We start from the raw sequence: 20,999 nt of genomic DNA on the forward strand, positions 1-20,999 counted from the left end.
GTTTCTCAAGAAACTTAAAATAGAACTACCATTGACCAAGCAATTCTACTCCTGGGTAAATATCTGAAAAAAACAAAAGCACTAATTTGAAAAGGTACATGCATCCCAGTGTTCACAGCAGCATTGTTTACAACTGGCAAGATATGGAAGCAACCTAAGTGACCATCAACAGATGAATGGATAAAGAAGACGTGGTATACACACACACACACACACACACACACACACACACACACAATGGACTAATACTCAGCCATAAAAAAGAATGAAATCTTGCCATTTGCAGCAACACGGATGGACTTGGAGGGTATTATTTTAAGTGAAATAAGTCAGAGAAAGACAAATGCTGTATGATATCACTTAGTTGTGGAATCTAAAAAATACAGGAAACTAGTGAATATAATAAGAAAGAAGCAGACTTACAGATATAGAAAACAAACTAGTGGTGACCAGTGGGGAAAGGGAAGGGGGAAGGGGCAATATAGGTGTAGAGAAGAAAGATGTACAAACTATTAGGTATAAAATAAGTTACAAGGATATATTGTACAACACAGGGAATATAGACATTACTTTATAGTAATTATAAATGGAGTACAACCTTTAAAAACTATGAATCACTATGGTACACCTGTAACTTATATAATATTGTACAGCAACTATATTTCAATTAAAAACATTTTTTAAATTGCATCCGAAAAATACCTAGGAATAAACTTATCCAAGGAAGTGAAAGCCTGTATTTGGAAAACTGTAAAACATCGATGAAGGAAATTAAAGATGATTCAATGAAATGGAAAGATATCCCATGCTGGAGGATAGGAAGATTTTAATATTGTTAAAATGGCCATACTACCCAAAGTAATCTACACATTTAATGCAATCCCTATCAAAATACCCATTACTTTTTTCAGAGAACTAGAAGAAATAATACTAAAATTTATATGGAATCACAAAAGACCCAGAATTGCCAAAGCAGTCCCGAGGAAAAAGAACAAAGCTGGAGGTATAACCCTCCCAGACTTCAAACTATACTATAAAGCTATAGTAATCAAAAACAGCATGGTGTTTACACAAAAACAGACACATACATCAATGGAACAGAATAAAAAGCTAAGAAATAAAGCCACACACCTACGGTCAATTAATCTACGACAAAGGAGGCAAGAATATAAATGGAAAAAAGACAGTCTCCTCAGTAAGTGGTGCTGGGAAAACTGGACAGCTACATGTAAAAAAAAAAAATATTAGAACATTCTCTTGGGAACTCCCTGGCAGTCCAGTGTTTAGGACTCCATGCTTTCACTGCCAAGAGCCCAGGTTCAATCCCTGGTTGGGGAACTAAGATCCCACAAGCTGCGCAGCACGGCCAAAAAAAAAAAAAAAAGAACATTCTCTTACACCATATACAAAAATAAACTCAAAATGGTTTAATCACCTAAATGTAAGACCTGAAATCATAAAAGTCCTAGAAGAGAACATAGAACACTCTTTGACATAAATTATGGCAATATTTTCTTGCATCACTTTCCTAAGGCAAAAGAAATAAGAGCAAAAATAAACAGATGGGACCTAATTAAACTTAAAAGCTTCTGCATAGCAAAGGAAACCACTGACAAAACAAAAAGGCAATCTGTGGAATGGGGGAAAATATTTGCAAATGATGCAACTAACAAGGGGTTAATATCTAAAACATACAAACAGCTCATACAACTCATTATCAAGAAAACCCAAATAATACAATTGAAAAGTGGGCAGAAGATTTGAATAGACATTTTTCCAAAGACATACAGATGGCCAACAGTCACATGAAATATGCTCAACATCACTAATAGAGTAATGCAAATCAAAACCACAATGAGATATCACCTTACATCTGTCAGAATGGCTATCATCAAAAAGTCTACCATGGGACTTCCCTGGTGGCACAGTGGTTAAGAATTTGCCCGCCAATGCAGGGGACATAGGTTCGAGCCTGGTCTGGGAAGACCCCACATGCTGCAGAGCAACTAAGCCCGTGCGCCACAACTACTAAGCCTGCACTCTAGAGCCAGTGAGCCACAACTACTGAAGCCCGCATGCCTAGAGCCCATGCTCTGCAACAAGAGAAGCCACCACAATAAGCCCACGCACCACAACGAACAGTAGCCCCTGCTCACTGCAACTAGAGAAAGCCTGCATGCAGCAACGAAGACCCAACACAGCCAAAAGTAAATAAATAAATAAAATTTTACAAATATTAAAAAAAAAAAGTCTACCAATAACAAATGTTGGAGAAGATGTGGAGAAAAGGGAACCCTCGTATACTATTGGTGGGAATGTAAACTGACGGTATTACTCAGCTATAAAGAAAATGAAATAATGCCATTTGCAGCAACATGCATAGACCTAGAAAATATTACGTTTAGTGAAATAAGTTAGACAGAGAAAGACAAATGCTGTATGATATCACTTATATTGGAATCTAAAAAATAATATAAATGAATGTATATACAAAACAGAAACAGACTCACAGATACAGAAAACAAACTTGTGGTTACCAAAGGAGAGAGTGAAGCAGGGAAGGACAAATTAGGGGTATGGGATTAAGAAATATAAACTATTATATATAAAATAGATAAGCAACAAGGATATACTGTATAGCACAGGGAATTATACTCAGTCTTGTAATAACCTGTAATGGAATATAATCTGCAAAAATATTGAATCACTATGCTATACACCTGAAACTAACACAATATTGTAAATCAACTATAATTCCATAAAAAAAAGAAATATGGAGACTTAAATTTGACAAGACTTGGATTAGATATGGGTGGGGAGGAGGGATGTACAGGAGAGAGAAGTATCAAAGATGACAACCAGGTTTTGGCTCAAGTACCTGAACAGAGTCAATAGCTCAAGTAACTCAGCTATTGACTACGATATGGAATCATGGAAGAACATCCATTTTTGAATTGATAAGATCATTAATTCACTTTGGATATGTGTTTTTGGAGGTGCCTTTTAGACCTCCAAGTAGAAATTCAAGTAGACAGTAGATACACTGGTCTCGGGTACAAAGGAGTTATAAGTTTGTGAGGCATTGGTCATGGGCAATGGGTATGTGAAGCCAGCCTCGGGAGAAAACACAGAGTAAGAGGAGAAAAGGGACTCAAAGTAGGCCTTGAAGGACTTTGACATTTGATCATCTAGACCAGGGGTCAGCAAACCTTTTCTGTCAAAGGCCAGATAATAAATGTTTTAGGCTTTGCAGGCCATACGGTCTCTGTTGCAACTACTCAACTTTGCTGTTGTAGCACAAAAACAGCCATAGACAATTCATAAGTAAATAAGTGTGGTGACTCTTCCAACAAAACTTTATTTATGGACTCTGAAATTTGAATTTCACATAATTTTCATGGGTCATGAAGTATTATTCTTCTTTTGATTTTTTCAACCATTTAAAAATGTAAGAATCACTCTTAGCCAAAGAATATACAAAAACCAGGGTCAGCAGATAAAGCCTGTGGGCCAAAATATAGGTCCCTATCTGTTTAATAAGGTTTCATTAGAACACTGCCATGCTCATTCACTTATGTATTGCCTTTTGTGCTACAAGGGCAGAGTTGACTAGTTGTGACAGAGTAATACATTTACTATCTGGCTCTTTTACAGAAAAAGTTTTGCTGACTTCTTATCTAGACTGTAGAAAAAGAGGGAAGGAAGATGAATCTACGAAGAAACCTAATATGTGTTGATAAATGACTATATAATGATGGTTAAAGAGGGTGCAGAGTCGCTTTTGTGCAAATCAAGTAGTCAAGAAGCAGTCACCACAAAATGGGGGATGGAGAATTTAATTTTGTCAGGATGCAAAATTACATCCATCCAAATCAGGTAGCTAAAAAGTTGAAGCAAGTTACAATTAAAACTGGTGGAGGGACTTCCCTCATGGTGAAGGGGTTAAGAATCCGCCTGCCAACGCAGGGGACACAGGCTCGAGCCCTGGTCTGGGAAGATCCCACATGCCGCGGAGCAACTAAGCCTGTGCGCCACAACTACTGAGCCTGCGCTCTAGAGCCCGTGAGCCAAAACTACTGAGCCCACGTGCCACAACTACTGAAACCCACACGCCTAGAGCCCGTGCTCCACAACAAGAGAAGAAGCCACCGCAATGAGAAGCCCACGCACCGCAACAAAGAGTAGCCCCCACTCGCCGCAACTACCGCAGGCAGCAAGGAAGACCCAATGCAGCCAAAAATATAAATAAATAAATTTATATAAAAAAAAAACTGGTGGAAAGTTGAAAGATATTCAGGGCACGTGTGTCATATTTTCTGTGAAATTAAGTCCCAGCTGAAAGATACGGGCTTAGGATTCTGGCTGATTATTTTAAGCAGAATTTGACCATCAGGTTAGCCTGTTCCTCATAAGGTGAGTTTAATGCCCCTGGAAATAAATTCAGATTCCAATGACACCTTGAAATTTCTGCCCAATTTTTCATTGGGTTAGGGTGACTATAACTTAACAGTCAAACTTACGAAGTAAGTAAATATTAGTTAAAGGTGGAGTGAAAGTGATTATTTTACTTTTGGCACAAAAATTACTAGATTTCTAAGTGAATATTCTAGATGTATATAAGTTCTTTTTGAAGGCATAACTGGTTTTAAAATTTTTAACTTTAATAAATTGAATATTAATTTCAACACAGGTTGCCTGAGTACTCCTTGACATGATCAGAACATCACTCATTCATCTCACAAACATACTGAGCACCTAACATGTATCAGGTGCTATTTGAAAAGATGATGAAATAGTTGTAAACAAAACAAAGTCACAGCTCTCAAAAGAACCTACATTCTGGCAGTAGACAACTGATCACAGACAAAAAGATACATGTAAGGGGAAAAATGTTTAAAAACTCAAGTGAAATGTAGAAAAAAGGAAAGACTGCTGCTCGCCTCCTAACAACAATATAAAAACTGAATAACCTACACCTGCACAACTTTTCTTGAGTCCAACAGAGAGCTAAGGTCTCAGGGCAATCAAGTGGCCTGAAATATAAGGAAAGTAGGGCACCTCCAAGGAGGGATGGGACACGGACCCTGGCTCACCTGTGGCAGAACATGGGAGGAAGAGATGATGAGTGCCATTTAAGTATTTAAGAAGTCAGCTAAAATTTTTAATGAATTGCTAAAGGCCAAGTGTGGGCTACAGTAGGAGAATAGAACTCCTGAGAGCTGCAGACACAAGGGGAATTCACGCCCACTTGTAGGCAAAAGACTGGACACAGTGAGGGAGACTGGAGAAAGCCTTCCTTGGGGTGTAGGCCTGGAAGAGGAGAGCAGCTGCCATTGTAGGAAAGGCAGGAAGCCCTGCCAACCCTGTTCCCTAGTGAACAAAAGCCTTAAGTTGCTGAGGAAGGTCAGCAAACCCTGTTGGGCCCAGTGCCCTGCATCTGGGGAGGGAAAAAATTAAAACCTGCTACTCCTGGGGTAGGGGAGGAATTCAACCTGGCCCACTACATTAGAAGTCGCCTACTGCTGGGACAGGGGTAGGACCACTGAGAAGCGTCCATCCTTGAGACACAGGAACCCAGGGCCTACTTAAGACAGGGGTTGGGCCCTCCCACTGGCACCCTACCACCAGACTAGCAAGCACTAAGTAACAAGCAAAAGCAGTCACTGCTGGGGGAGGAACAAGAGTGTGGAGATAAACCCTCTGAGGTGTAGGAACACAGAAAAGGCTGCAAGATGAGGATAGAGCAGGAATGCTGAGAAAATGCTGCAGCATCCCAGCAAGAACCAACTATATGCTGTCTCAGTGAGATACACTTTAAATACAAAGCTATAAATAGGTTGAGAGTAAAAGGAAAGAACGATACACCATGCAAAGAGTAAGCATAAGAGAGCTGTGCATCTATACTAAAATCAGACAAAACAGACATTAAAACAAGGAGTATTATTAGAGGCAAAGGAAGACAAGTCATAATAACAAAAGGATAAACACATCAAATAGATATAAAAATTCTAAAGGAATATGTACCCGAGAGTAGAGCTTCAAAATACATGCAGCAAAAACTGACAGAACTAAAGGGAGAAATAAACAAATCCACAATCATGGCTGGAGATTTTAGCATACTGCTCTCAATAATTAACAGAACAAATAAAACAATAGTACATAAAAGATCTGAGTGACACCACCAACCACCTTAACTTAGTTGATATTTATAGAACACTATCCCCCAAAACCGCAGAATATACATTTTTTTCCTAAGTGCACACAGAATGTTCACCAAGCTAAAATATAGGGTGGACCATAAAATAAGTTTAAATAAATTTCAGAAGAATGAAATCTTACAGATTATGTTATCTGACTACAACAGAATTAAATTAGAACTCAACAAATATAAGTTATCTAGAAGATCCCCATGTATTTGGAAATAAAACAACTCACTTCTAAACAACCCAAGGGTCAAAGAAGAAATCACAAAAAAATAAAAATATTTTAATTGAATGAAAATCAAAACACAATTTATAGGATGCAGCTCCAACAGTGCTTAAAGAAGATATTTATAGCTGTACATGCTTATATTAAAAAGAAGAAAGGTCTAAATCAATGATCTAATATTATACTATTTATGAATCTAGAAAAAGAAGAGCCAATTAAGCTCATTGTGAGTAGGACAGAAATAAAGTTATGAGCAGAAATCAATGAAATGGAAAACAGACTATAGAGAAATCCAAAGAAACCAGCACCTAGCTTAGTGGTTTTTCTAAAAAAAGTCAATAAAAGGGATAACTTCTAACTATTTTGGATCAGTTAAATAAAAGACACAAATTACCAGTTTCAAGAATGAAAGGAGGACCCATAATACATCTATGATCCACTGATTTTCAACAAGGGTGAGCAGACCACTCAATGGGGAAAGAACAGTCTTTTCAATAAATGGTGTTGAAGGACTTCCCTGGTGGTGCAGTGGTTAAGAATCTGACTGTCAATGCAAGGGACACGGGTTGGAGCCCTGGTCTGGGAAGATCCCACATGCTGTGGAGCAACTAACCTCGTGCGCCACAACTACTGAGCCTGCGCTCTAGAGCCTGCAAGCCACAACTACTGAAGCCCACGTGCCTAGAACCCATGCTCTGCAACAAGAGAAGTCACTGCAATGAGAAGCCCGCGCGCCACAACAGAGTAGCCCCCGCTCGCTGCCACTAGAGAAAGCCCGCGCACAGCAATGAAGATCCAATGCAGCCAAATATAAATAAATTTATTTAAAAAAATAAATAAATGGTGTTGAGAAAACTGCATATCCACATACAAAAGAATGAAGCCGGACCCCTATCTCACACCATATATAAAGATTAACTCAAAATGGATCAAAGACCTAAATGTTACAGCTAAGATTATAACTCTTAGAAGAAAACACGCAGGAAGTTTGGCTGTACTAATCACTTGCCTCAGAAGGAATGTAAGCAGAGTACCTTAAAAGTTGCCTGCATTTCACACCTGAGTAGGGCTCAATTAGTGGGGTTTACTGGAAGGTTTATAGGACATGGCTGTTGGAAAAATATGTTAACATAAAACATGTTAAGGAAACACATGTTAAATCTGTCCCATGGACTTTACCTCTGCTGTTCCCTTAGGCTAGAACATTTCTCACTTCACTCTACCCTCACTCTTCACCTCATTAAACTCACTGATTCCCATCTCAGCTTAAACACCACTCTGTGGAGAACCTTCCCTGATCCCAAATATTAGGTGAGACCCCCTGTCCTGTCACATACTTCATAGCACTGTGAATGTCTTCGTAACACTGAGCAGTCTTATATTGTGATTATTTGTCCAGTATCAGTCTTCAGATTCAGAGGCTGAATCTTTCTTTGCACAGCTGTATCCCCAGTGCCTAGCACAGAGCCTGGCACATGTTAAGTGCTAAATCAATATCTGTGACTGAATGGATGGACTCCTGCCTTGGCCTGCATGCCCTGCTTCCCCCCACCCTGAGAGTTCCTGAGCCTGCATACTGCTGATGCAGGGAACGGGAGGGTTGGCTTTCAGGCCAGAGCAGCTCACACCCCACCCTCCTGTCTGTGCCCCTGAGGAAAGAGTTAGAGAAGCAGAGAGTCACCTTGTTGTAGGCCAGGCTAAGGTACCTCAGCTCTGGGAAGGGCAGGGCCAGCATCTGGTTCCTCGCCTTCAGTGACTTCACGGGAAGAGTCTCGAATATGGGAGGAAGTGCACATACCTTGGTTGTCTTAGAAGGAAAAGAAAGTCAAAGTCAAAGTGCCCTGGTGATAAGAAGTGGGCCAACAGACCCTTCCTAGGGAGTGTGGTGGAAAGAGTGACCACTCTAGAGAGGCTGGGTCAAAAGAGACATCCAGGGTCATAAGGGGGGATGTCAGCAAGGGCCCAGAGTTCTGGCTCCAAGCTTCCTGTCACATGGTGAGCTAGTTCTCTGGCACCCAAAGTTCCAGTTTCAAGTTCTCTGAAGCCAACGTACAATACAGCAGTGTACCGCTGCTGAGGCTCTTTGCTCTCACCTCCCACTTTCTGCCCTATAGCGGCTTATCCTGAACAAGCCCCTCTATACAGTTGGGTTAAAGTTTCTCCAGAAGGTGAAAGGGCAGGGCTTGCATTGTTAAGGGGACTTTTCCTAGTGAGGAGATGGAGCAGGAGTGACCTGAGCCTTGAACACCTGCTCTGACGGGCTAGTCCACCTCCTACAGTGGAGGCTCTTCATTCCGAGATAAAACAACAGCTAAGTCCTGGGCGATTTCAGGCAGGCTGTGGGGCCTGGGTGTAGCCAGTGCATCTAGCTCACTTGCAGCGTCATGGTCTCTCAGCACAACTCAGCCTGCCTTAGGGTCAACATGGTTGATCAAGTAGAAAATGGAAGTCGCTGGATTAACCATGCCAAACTCAGTTCACTCACTGATTCCTTGAGTTAGATGGAGCCAAAGGACATCACAGCGTAGATGCTGGGCTAACGACTGGGTTCAGATGAACTAGATTCATCGAAGCTCCATTAATTGCTGTGTAATCTCGAGCAAGTCACTTAAATTTCCTTTGCTCATTCAATGACCATTTGTGGAGCACCTACTTTTTTTTTTTACAGCAATCCCTTTTTATTTATTTTTTATTTATTTATTTTTAAGTTTTTGGCCGCACCCCACGGCATGTGGGATCTTAGTTCCCCGACCAGGGATCGAACACACGCCTCCTGCACTGTAAGGCAGGGTCTTAACCACTGGACCGCTGGGGAAGTCCCTGGAGCACCTACTATTGGCCAAGTATTTTTGTCCCCTCCTGGGGTCCAACTTGTACAGCCACAAGTGAGACGGATGAGTCATGGGTGACAGTAAAACAGAAACCAGTGATGGTGCTTGGGAACTCTCCTCTCAAGAAAATCTGAATGCAATCTCCAAGAGGCTGAGTGGAATGTGGTGGCAGTCTGGTAAGGTATCTCCTCAACTGTGCAATTCCCTACCTGGAGCGAGGCTGTGTGAGCCAAAGGGGGCAAGTCAGACTGGAGCACAGAGAAGAAAAAGCCAGACAGGCTTGGGGGTTATCTAGCCCTGTCCAGTGGCAGGAATGTCCTGATCCGAGGGCACGACTGGCTCTGCTGGGGACAGAAAGGGCCCTGTCTTAGAGGGGGATGTATCTGACATTGATAGAGAGGCCGCTAAAAGTTTCAACCATTCAACTCAGTCTCTACATTCTCAGATGCCACACAGTTGGGATCTGAGCACTAAGCAACCTAATTCTGTGGCCATAAGCCCCTCTATCCCTTATGCATGCGCTTGTGTGACCTTGCTGCTCCTCCCATTCAGACGTGGAGTCTGTATCTCTAATCCCTTGAAACTAGACTGGCTGCTGTATAATAAAGAATTTGTCTGGTCTTTGTCCTGGATTCTTGGCACTGACCTTCTAAAACCCCTGGAATCTCCTGAGTGATAGGAATGTCTTTGTTATGCATGACCCTTGGATCATACCTGAGTTCACGCTAATGAGATGACTTAGGATGGCGGCTGGTCATACTATAAAGACAACCACGTGATCAGAGGATTGGAGTTGAGCCAGCCTGACCTCTGGGGAAGGGAGAGGGGCTAGAAACTGAGTTCAATCATGTGGCCAATGGTTCGATCAATCGTGGCTATGTAATGAAACTCCAGTGAAAGCTCTGGACACTGAGGCTCAAGTGAGCTTCCTGGTTGGTGAACACATCAGATGTGCTGGGAGGGTGACACACTCTCATTCCACAGTAAGAGGGCAAAGAGGCTTTGCGTTCCGAACCCTCCCAGCCCTCATTATGTGCCTTTTTATTTGGCTCGTCCTGATTTGTATCCTTTATAGCCAAACTGTGATTGTAAGTATAGTGCTCTCCTGAGTTCTATGAGTCATTCTAGCAAATTATTGAACCAGAGGGGATCACTGGAACTTTAGAATTTATTGCCAGTAGGTCAAGTAGCCTGGGGGCCCCCAAACTTGCAGCTAGTGTCTAAAGTGAGGGCAGTCTTATTGGGGACTGTGCCCTTAACTTGTGGGACGCATGCTAATTCCAGGTGACTAGCATCAGAATTGTACTGCCGGAGTATACTGGCCTTATGACTCGCTTTGATCAACAGAAAATGCCATTGTTTGAATTTCAGAGCCTTGCTCTCTTGGAACCCTGATGCCACCAGGCTGTAAAGAAGTCCAGGATGAAAAGACAACAAAGGATGCCAAGCCGTGCCAGCTGTCCATGAGTCCAGCTCCCAGCTAACCAGCCAGCTGCAGGCATGTGCCCTGGCTAAACATCAATAGAACCACCTAACCAACCCAAATAATTGTGAGAAATAATAAATTGCTATTGTTTGAAGTCAACAATTGTGTTGGTTTGTTAAGTGGCAATAATATAGCAATTGATATAATTTCTCACCCAGTTGTATGTGTGGGGAGGAGGTATACTGAGTTGCGTCCCAAGGATGCAGGTTGGCTAACTGTATAGTGGTACTTCTTACTATAAATGAATGAATGAATAAATGAATAAATAAATAAATTTTCAGTTACCGTGTCAGTCTTCGTGAGCTTGCTTAGTGAGCATCTACTCTGAGAGAAAAGACAATTTTCTGTGCTGACAAAAATCAAGTGTCTAGGCCTGTGACACCAAGGATTAGACCCCGGATGGTGGTGTGTTTGGCCAGGATCACTCTAACTTTGGGGGTTTTTTTTTGTTTTTCTTTTTCACTCTAGCTTTGGGGCGGGGGCTCTTGTTAGGGAGCTATTGGGCTTCATCCTGGTGGCAGCCTCACTTCAGTGCCAGCTTGATCACTTGAGGCAGCAACCATTACTACTGAACAGCATCTGAGAACAGTGGAAGCTAGTCTGTGGGCAGTGTGAGGTCTGGGACCTGTCTGTTGAGTCCGCTGTTGCATCTCCATAGGCCAGCATAGTGCCTGGAACATGGTCGGTTCAGTGAATGGGCCTCCTCAGTGTTATATATGTAAATGCCTCTCATGGCTCCATTAACCTATTTTTGTTTATTAAAATTAATGTTCTGACTCAAGGATGCAAATATAAAGTAGGCAGTTCCTACCTCTGAGGTTGAAAATCCAGGATGAGATGAGAACACAACCTCTGAAATAAAAGAGAAACAGAATGAAGGTTGGTGAGAGCACTAACTGACCCCCGGAGAGGCCAGGGTCTGGGTCTACCACCCATTGTATGCAGCAGGGTACCTCCTAGAGGGAGTACTCATTGGTCCTGAGGTTCAGTGCTAACTAGGAAGAGGAACAGCTGTGACATGTGTCAGGTAATAAGCCCTTTGTGCTTAGAAAAAAATTCAAACTCCTTGGCCAGGCTTTTGAGGTCCTGCCTGATCTGGCCCCTGCCTACTTCTCTAATCTTATCTCATGCTACCCTGCCCCTCACTCACTATATTTCAGCCACACTGACCTTCTTCCTGACTTTGCAACATGCACGCTCTTTCAAGCCTCAGAACTATTGGGCAGTCAGTATTGGTCAGAAGGCAAACCAACTGTCTTAGAAGAGAAAAATGTATATAAAAGATAGTCTATCAGAGGATTTGAAAATACTGTTTGTTATATTAGTACAAATAGAGTGTGTTAAGACAGTGAATTCAGGAGAGATAAGTAACTAAGGAGGAGGCTGCAGAGTGATTTCATTCTTGGGATCATCAGACTAAGATGAGCCAATAAAGAGCTCAGTTCAACCTAATAAAGCAAAGCATCTGCTGGGACTGGATCCTGTGCAGGGACCACTCACCTTTGCCCTGACTAATGGGATCCCTTCCACATGTTAATGATATTATGCTGAGAAGGTTACATTAAAATGAAATAAGCAATAGTATGGGTGGAACATCACATGGCATAAACAACTCCTATGACAAGGGTCTGAAAGGAATTTGGGAAAGGTTTGTGCAAGGAACAAAGTAGGAGTTAGCTGCAAGATGGGCCGTGGTCACAAGTGTAGGTGCTAAGCAGTGATCTTCTGGGCAGATAGAGAGCCCCCATATCTAGAAAGATGAACTGAGGTGCACTCTATCCAAACTCATGTCCTGGCCCTCCCCAAAATTACAGGAAGCAACTCCAGAAACCAGAACATGCATTCTAAATTTCAGACTGGAGACTGTTCAAGAGAAAGATGCACAATCAAGCACTTCCTAATGTCTGAGGAAAATTAACAATATGAAAGAAAGTTATGAAATATAAAAGAAGAACTAGCATCTGAAAAAAACAAAATTTAACCAAAAGAATAAAAACTTTAAATAGAATAATTGGTGTCCTCTAAGGAATTCAAAAGGCTATTTCATTCTAGAACAAAATCAGTCATTATGGAAGAGAAACTATTAATAATTTTGTAATTTTAAAGTATGATAATCAAATAAAAGATTTAATAAATATGTTGTACAGAAGAAAAGATCCATTTGAAGAGCCAATTCATAAAATGGAGAATGGAAAGGGGATAAGAAAGAAAATTTTTCCAAGATGATGGAAACCATCTTGGAAAGAATACAAAGTATCTAACAGGATAAACAAAAAAGAATTGCACACCCAGATGCATCTTAGTCAAATTTCCAAAGGAAAAAAGGGAAATCTTAAGAGATTCCAGGGAGCAAAAATAGGCTTGCTACAAAGGGATGGGAATCAGATTGGTGTCAGACTTCTCATTGGCAGCAATGGATTTAGAAGGCAATGGAGTAGTATCTTCAAAGTTTTCAGTAAAAATTATTTTAAGGCTAGAGTTCTCTATTCAGCAAACTAGCATTCAAGTATGATAACAAAATAAAGGTAATTTTGGATATTTTATGGGCTGAGAAAAATCTACTCTATGTAAACCCTCTTTGAAAGAATCATTCAAACAGCAAAATGAAAAGCAATACAGAATAGGAAACTATCTTTGTGACTATGAGAAAGGGAGATACTTCTCAAACAAGAACCCAAAGGCATAAACCATAAGATAAAATTGTATAGATTTGGTGTGATGGACTGAACTGTGTCGTTCCCCCCACCCCAATTCATATGTTGGAAGTCCTAACCCCTAGTACCACAGAATGTGACTGTATTTGGAAACAGTGCCTTTAAGGAGGTAATTAAGGTTAATAAGGTCATTAGGATAGCCCTAATTCAATATGAAAGGTCTCCTTGTAAGAAGAGGAGATTAGGACATAGACAATTCAGACAGAGGGATGACCAAATGAGGATACAGCTAGAAGGTAGCCTTCTATAAGCCAAGAAGAAAGCCCTCAAAAGAAACCAAATCTGACAACACCTTGATCTTGGACTTCCAGCCTCCAGAACCATGAGAAAATAAATATCTGTTGTTTAAAACAAACAGCCTATGGTATTCTGTTACGGCAGTCTTAGCAAACTAATACATTTAGTTAAATCAAAATTAAGAACTTCTCTTCAAAATGTCATCTCTACCATTACAGATGAAGTAAACAGACAGGTGATGACAGAATAAAAGAAGAAATTGAAAATATTAAAATTATCAAGGGAGATGAAATAGCAATTCATAAAAGTTGAAAACCAAATGGCTAAGTAAATGAAGAAATACTTAACATCACAAATATTTAGAAAAATTGAAATTAAAACAATGAAATATCACTTTATACCTACAAAATAACAAAACTTAGAACAATTAAAAAGTTGGGGAATATCAAGTGCAGGCAAGGTTGTAAGGAAACAGGAACCCTGATGTACTACTGGTGTGAGTGTACACTAGAGCCACCATTTTGAAGAACAATCAGGTGGCACTTCTTTAAACTACATATGCATATATTCTGTGATCCAACAAAACCACTACTAGGTAAATATTCCAGAAAAACTCTGGCACAGAGGTATATGCAAGAAACATACACAAGGTAGGCGACCTAGGTGTCCATTAGCAAGGGAATAGATGAATTAAAGTGTGGTTAGAGCATAGTGTGGAATAGTACGCATTAGATAAAAAGAAAGAACTGGATGGGCATACAGCAATAAGAACAATCTTAAAAACAGTGCTGAGTGAAAAAACTTAAGTAACAGAATGAGCTCAACAGCATATTACCACTATATAAACTAAAAACACATTACACACAAAATAATATATACTTTACAAGATACATCCATATATCCAGGAAAATATACCCAGCAAAAAAAAAACAGATACTTACATGAAAATGGGAAATGGGGGTAGGGATTAAGAATGAAGGAGAAAAAATAAAATAGGGCAAGAGGAGCTTTATAAAGACTAATGGTTAAAGTGCTAATAACCTGAGTTTTATTATTAAATCAACTCTCTGCTCCTAAGTTATACACAGACACACAACAGGGAATGTAAGAAGGAGGAAGATCTGCGATCTGAGCAGCCGTGGTGAGTACAGAAGTAAGTAAAACTGAAAGTTCAATCTCTCAGTGTAATTGTTGATGCATAATTTAAAAAAATTAAAACCACTCAAATCATTATTAGTGTTTATTACTTTATGGGAAGTGATGGGGTAGGGCGGAGTAGGTAAACACATATTAAGATTTTTTTCTTATTAAAGAATAACACTTGAATTTGGTTGATTCTAGGTATTGATAGACAAAGGTGAGTTTAAATATGTGGATTAAGAGGTCTAGGGTAACTATTGAAATGGAAATGAGATGTATAACTTTAAACAACTAGAGAAAAAGTAGAATTAAAAGAAAACTCATTCAGTGCTCACAGGAGGCACAAAAGAAGGAAAAGAACATGGTAAATAGAAAACATATGGAGAAGGAAATCAAGATGGTGCAGCAGAGGGACGTGGAGCTCACCTCCTCCCACAACAGTTCTCACAGAATACCGACTAAAAGCTGGCAGAAGATCTCATACAACCAAAGCTGCAAGAAAGATCCCCATATAACCAGGTAGGAGGAGGGGAAAAGGGAGAAGAAGAGGAATTGGGATGGGACCTGCACGCTTGGGAGGGAGCTGTGAAAGAGGAAAGCTTCCCTTACCCTGGGAACCTCCTTCACCACCAGTTGGGAGGTCCGCCAGGACAGACAAGGAGATTCAGAGGCCCGAGAGGAGACTGTGGGAGCTGGCCTGCAGCCCCACAGTGTAGAGACTGACCAGCACAGATGGTCCTGGCCACGCTGCTGCATTTCCCAGACCGAGACACGCGCCTGCTGGTGTGTGCGTATTGGGTGCTGAAACTTGGGCTTCAGAGAACAGACCCCGGGAAAGGGCTAGGTTTGGCTGTGCGGAGACAGCCCGAAGCACCTGGAGCGTGGCCCAGCCCGCAACTGGGGGCACATGCAGGACACAGCGTGAGTCCAGCAGAGGAGCCCCACTGTCAACACGGGAAAGGAGGGGCATGGGTCCACCACAGCAGCCTTATTGTCAGCGTGCTCACAGCAGGTGTGGCTCTGGTCGCCGCAGGTTCTGTGCACTTGGTGGGCCCACGGGCAGATGCACGCCTGAGGGATGTCTGAGCTGATTACCAGCAATCCCACTGCTGGTGCCCAGGATGCAGCTGTGGTGGGTTCTCACTGGCGGATTTGGGGGCCAGGACTGCACACACAGGCCTGAGGGCGATCTGAGCTGACTATCTGTGGGCTTAGGGGACACAGTTCCTGCAGGTTTATGCGCCAGTGGCTTTGTGAGAGCACATGCGTGCCTAAGGGACCTCTGAGCTGAATACCGGAGCTCCTAAGCAGAGGCGACCACCCAGGACAATGCCAGCAACAGTGATCTCTGTGGGCACTCACACCGGGTGGCAGGTGGCATCATAGAATCACACGTTCTGGCAGACAGCTCCTAGGGAAGAACACTCAGTGGCTCTTTTCCCAGTAGGAGCACTCCAGTCCTGCTTACCTCACACCACAGCTTAGAACCGGATCTGGGGGCTTCTACTCGAACAGCTGGGGAGCAGACCCTGCCCCCAACAGGGCTGAGACAACCAAAGAGCACAGAGGAGGCCCCGCCTAATATCCAGTGCAGGCTCTCACAACACCAAACGCACCCCCTCTATCAAGGGGACAAAGGCCAGCAGACCTTTAGGAAAGACGTGGCAGGCATCCATACTAAACACAGCCCTCGTACCAAAAATACTGGACACAAGCAGGCTACACAGGGATGCTCCCACATGAAAACAGCCCTTGAAGACCACGGTAGATAACTGTTTCTCCTGAATTCATAGAGTCTGAGATATACAAGAAAAATGAAAAAGCAGAGGACGTACAGGTGGCCAACAGGCACATGAAAAGATGTTCAACATTGCTAATTATTAGAGAAATGCAAATCGAAACTACAATGAGGTATCACCTCACACCAATCAGAACGGCCATCATCTGAAAGTCTACAAATAATAAATGCTGGAGCAGGTGTGGAGAAAAGGGAACCCTTGTACACTGTTGGTGGGAATGTAAATTGGTGCAGCCACTGTGGAAAACAGTATGGAGGTTCCTTAAAAAACTAAAAATGGAGTTTCCATATGATCCAGCAATCCCACTCTTGGGCATATATCCAGAAAAGATGAAAACTCTAATTCAAAGTGAAACATGCACCCTCAATGTTCACAGCAGCACCATTTACAATAGCCATGGCATGGAAGCAACCTAAGTGTCCATAAATAGATGAATGGATAAAGAAGATGTGATACACACAAATAGAATACTACTCAGCCATATAGAAGAATGAAATAATGCCATTTGCAGCAACACGCACGGACCTACAGATTATACTAAGTGAAGGAAGTCAGACAGAGAAAGACAAATATATGATATCACTTATATGTGGAACCTAAAAAACAGTACAAATGAACTTATTTACAAAGCAGAAACAGACACAAAGATATAGAAAACAAACTCATGGTTACCAAAGGGGAAGAAGGGAGAGGCATAATTGGGAGTATGGGATTAACAGATGCATACCACTATATATAAAGTAGATAAACAACAAGGATTTACTGTATAACACAGGAAACTATTTTCACTATCTTGTAATAAACTAAAATGGAAAATAATCGGGAAAAAAGAATATAGATATATACATACATATGTATAACTGAATCACTCTGATGTACACCTGAAACTAATACAATATTGTAAATCAACTGTATTTTAATTTAAAAAAGGGAAAAAAAGAATATATCTTAAACATTTAAAAAAAGAAAATATACACTACTGATGATAGAAATAAATCAAAACATCAATAATCACAATGTGAGTGAGTTAAATTCTTCTATTAAAAGTAAAAGACCCATATTGGGGAAAATAGGAGGGTTATATTGTTTTTGAGATATTCCAAAATAAGTGTTCATATCAAACAAAATGGAGGCCCAGGCTGAGGCCAAAAGTATTAAGATAAGGTGGAGTATTTTACAGTGATTAAAAGATACAATGTACTAGGTAATAGTCATGATCCTCATAATGGAACTGAACCAATTAATAATAAAAAGTGCCAGAAACATAGGAGATACTGACAAACCCAAAATAGTGGTAAGAGACTTTAATATACCTGTTTCCAAAGTTAGCAAACCAAGTAGACACAAAAATAATCTTGGGGAAAATCTGAATAACATAATTGTGCCAATTATTAAGCTATTATTTTTTACTTCCAAACCCACCCTTCTCTATTCTGCTTTGGGATGTTGGAGCTGGGGTTCTGAAAACCACTTTTCTGCTTTGCCAGCTGCTTTCCTGTTAGACTCTGACAATAGGGGTTGGGGCTAGAAGGAGACTGCAAAGCTGGAAGAGGAAGAAGAGGCTTGCTTCCACCAGTCTGCTTCCCATGGGTTTCCCGACTGCTTGTGATATGAATGTCGCTGGAGTAATGTCACTTCATCCCAGCTTCAGCAAGTCTCTCCCCAGCAGCAGCTGAATCCAGTTTGCAGTTTTCCAACCTTTATAAACCAGCTTCAGGGATACCAGCACCAGCCAGTCAGTCTCCTCCTTGCAGAGATTTGGGGTCTCAGCTCCATGAGGCCCCTCTGAGCTCAGAGACACCAGCAGCCAAGCTCTAAAGGGCTTCTCTTCCAAGCTTCTGAATTTTAATAATTCCAACCTCTTCCCACAAAGGAAAGCCCAGGCTCAGATGGCTTCATGGTGAATTCTTCCAAAATTTAAGGAAGATATAATCTCAATCTTATACAAACTTTCCCAAGCAACAGAAAAACAGTGAATATTTCTCCAAACGCATTTTATGAGGCAAACATAACTTTGATTGTAAATCCTGACAAGAACATTATAACAAAAGAAAATAATATACCCACATATCTCCTGAACATAGATTTTAAAATCCTTGACAAAATATCAATCAGCAAGTTAAATCATGACCAAGTGGCGTTTATCTTGGGAATGCAAGGCTGGTTCAACATTCAAAAATTGATATAAAATAAACAGGTGGGATTATATCAAACTAAAAAGCTTTTGCACAGCAAAGGGAACCATCAACAAAATGAAAAGACAACCTACTGAATGGGAGAACATATTTTTAAATTCTATATCTGGCCAAGGGGTTACTATCCAAAAATATGTTTTTAAAAAACTCAGAAAACTCAGTAGCAAAAAAACAATCAATCAAGAGGATATGAATAGACATCTTTCCAAAGAAGATATGCAAATGGCCGACAGGTACATGAAAATATGCTCAACATCACTAATCATCAAGGAGAAGCAAATCAAAACCACAATGAGATATTACCTCACACCTGTTAGAATGGCTGTTATCAAAAAGAAAAGAAATAACAAGTGTTGGCGAGGATGTGGAGAAAAGGGAACTGTTGTGCACTGTTGGTGGGAATGTAAATTGGTGCAGCTATTATGGAAAACAGTATGGAGGTTCATCAAAAAAACTGAAAACAGAACTACAATATGATCCAGAAGTTCCACTTCCTGGTACCTACCCAAAGAAAATAAAATGTACCTTTATGTTCACTGCAGCATCATTTACAATAGCCAAGACATGGAAACAACCTAAATGTCCATCGATGGATGAATGGATAAGGAAAATGTGATTTTATATATATGTACACACACACACATAAGTAAATTATTCAGCCGTAAAAAAGAATGATACCTTGCCATTTGCAACAACATGGTTAGGCCCTGAAGGCATTATATAAAGTGAAATAAGCTAGACAGAAAAAGATAAATACCATATTATCTCCCTTAAATGTGGAATCTAAAGAAAAACACAAAAACCAACCCAAACCAAAACAAAAAAATTGAGCTCATGGATATAAAGAACAGACTGGTGGCTGCCTGAGGCAGGGGGTTGGGGGTGGGCGAAATGGGTGAAGGGGGTGAAAAGGTACAAATTCCCAGTTATATATGGGAATGTAATGAATATAGAACGATGTCTAGAGTTAACAATACTGTATTGTGCATTTCAAAGTAGCTAGGAGAGTGGATCTTGAAAGTTCTCATTACATGAAAAAAATTTTTTTGTAACTAGGTATGGTGACAGATACCAACTGAACTTAAAAAAAATCAATGTAATGAACCATATTAGTAGATTAAAGAAAAATCACATGATTGTCTCAATAGATGCAGAAAAAGCATTTGACAAAATTCAATACCTATGCATAATAAAAACTGTCAGCAAACTAGGAAAACAAAGAAATTTCTTTAATCTGATAAAAGGTGTTTACAAAAATATCTACAGCTAACTCATAATTTTGAAATACTGAACAGTTTCCCCCTGAGGTTGGGAACAACACAAGGATGTTCACTATCACCACTTCTCTCAACATCGTACTAAAGTCTTAGCCAGTGAAATAAAGAAATAAAAAGGCATAAGAGGCATAAGATTGGTAGAGAATAAATGAAATGGTCATTATCTGTAAACGTCATGATCATGAACATAGATAATCCGAAAGAACCTGCAAATGACTAAAAGTGATAAGTGAATTTAGAAAGGTTACTGGATACATGTTCAATATTGGAAATGAAATATAAAAAAGAAATACCATTGATGATAGCATAAAGAAGACCAAATACCTAGGAATAAATCTAATGAAAGATATGCATAACCTTGCCATTGAAGCCTACAAAGCATTGTTGAGAAGAATTTTAAAAGATCTAAAAAATGGTAGGATATATTATTTTAATGAGGCAATTCTCTCCAAATTGGTCTGTAGGTTCAATGCAATTCCAATCAAAATCCCAGCAGGATTTTGTTTGGAAGTTGATAAGCTGATTCTAAAATTTGCATATAATTTGCATACTGTTTGTATGCAAAGATCTTACAATACCTGTAGCAATTTTGAAGAATAACATCACAGCTGTAGAATTTCACCATCAGTTGTCGAAACTTGTTACAAAGCTACAGTCGTTTAGATACATACACTGTCACCTGCCTTACCACAATGCCTCCCCAACAACTCAGTGGGGAAAATGATATAGTCTTTTCAACAAATGGTGCTAGGTCAATCAGATATCCATGTAAAAGAGTTAACTTTGACTCTACCTCACACTATATACAAAAATTAATTCTAGATAGATCATAGACCAAATGTAAAAACTAAAATAATCAAGCTTCTAGAAGGAAATATAGAAAAATATCTT

The 20,999-nt window shown here is 40.4% G+C and overlaps 1 protein-coding gene across 24 annotated transcripts in view; it reads right to left on the bottom strand.

Moving 5' to 3' along the window:
- Positions 1–20,999, bottom strand: part of XRRA1 (X-ray radiation resistance associated 1) — an 85,844-nt gene that overhangs the window by 18,398 nt on the left and 46,447 nt on the right. For 21 of the 24 annotated variants that reach the window (XM_082343135.1, XM_082343155.1, XM_082343156.1 and 18 more), the window contains 2 exons: positions 11,558–11,598; positions 8,111–8,236 (listed from right to left, as the gene is read on the bottom strand). The exons of 1 other annotated variant lie outside the window; for it this stretch is intronic. In XM_082343135.1, the coding sequence (XP_082199261.1) occupies positions 8,111–8,236; positions 11,558–11,598 (167 nt within the window). The remainder of the gene's footprint in view (positions 1–8,110; positions 8,237–11,557; positions 11,599–20,999) is intronic. 2 more of the 24 variants (XM_082343148.1, XM_082343144.1) reach the window with 1 other exon arrangement.

This window comes from Balaenoptera borealis, assembly GCF_965194805.1.
Source record: "Balaenoptera borealis genome assembly, chromosome: 11".
Taxonomy (NCBI): domain Eukaryota; kingdom Metazoa; phylum Chordata; class Mammalia; order Artiodactyla; family Balaenopteridae; genus Balaenoptera; species Balaenoptera borealis.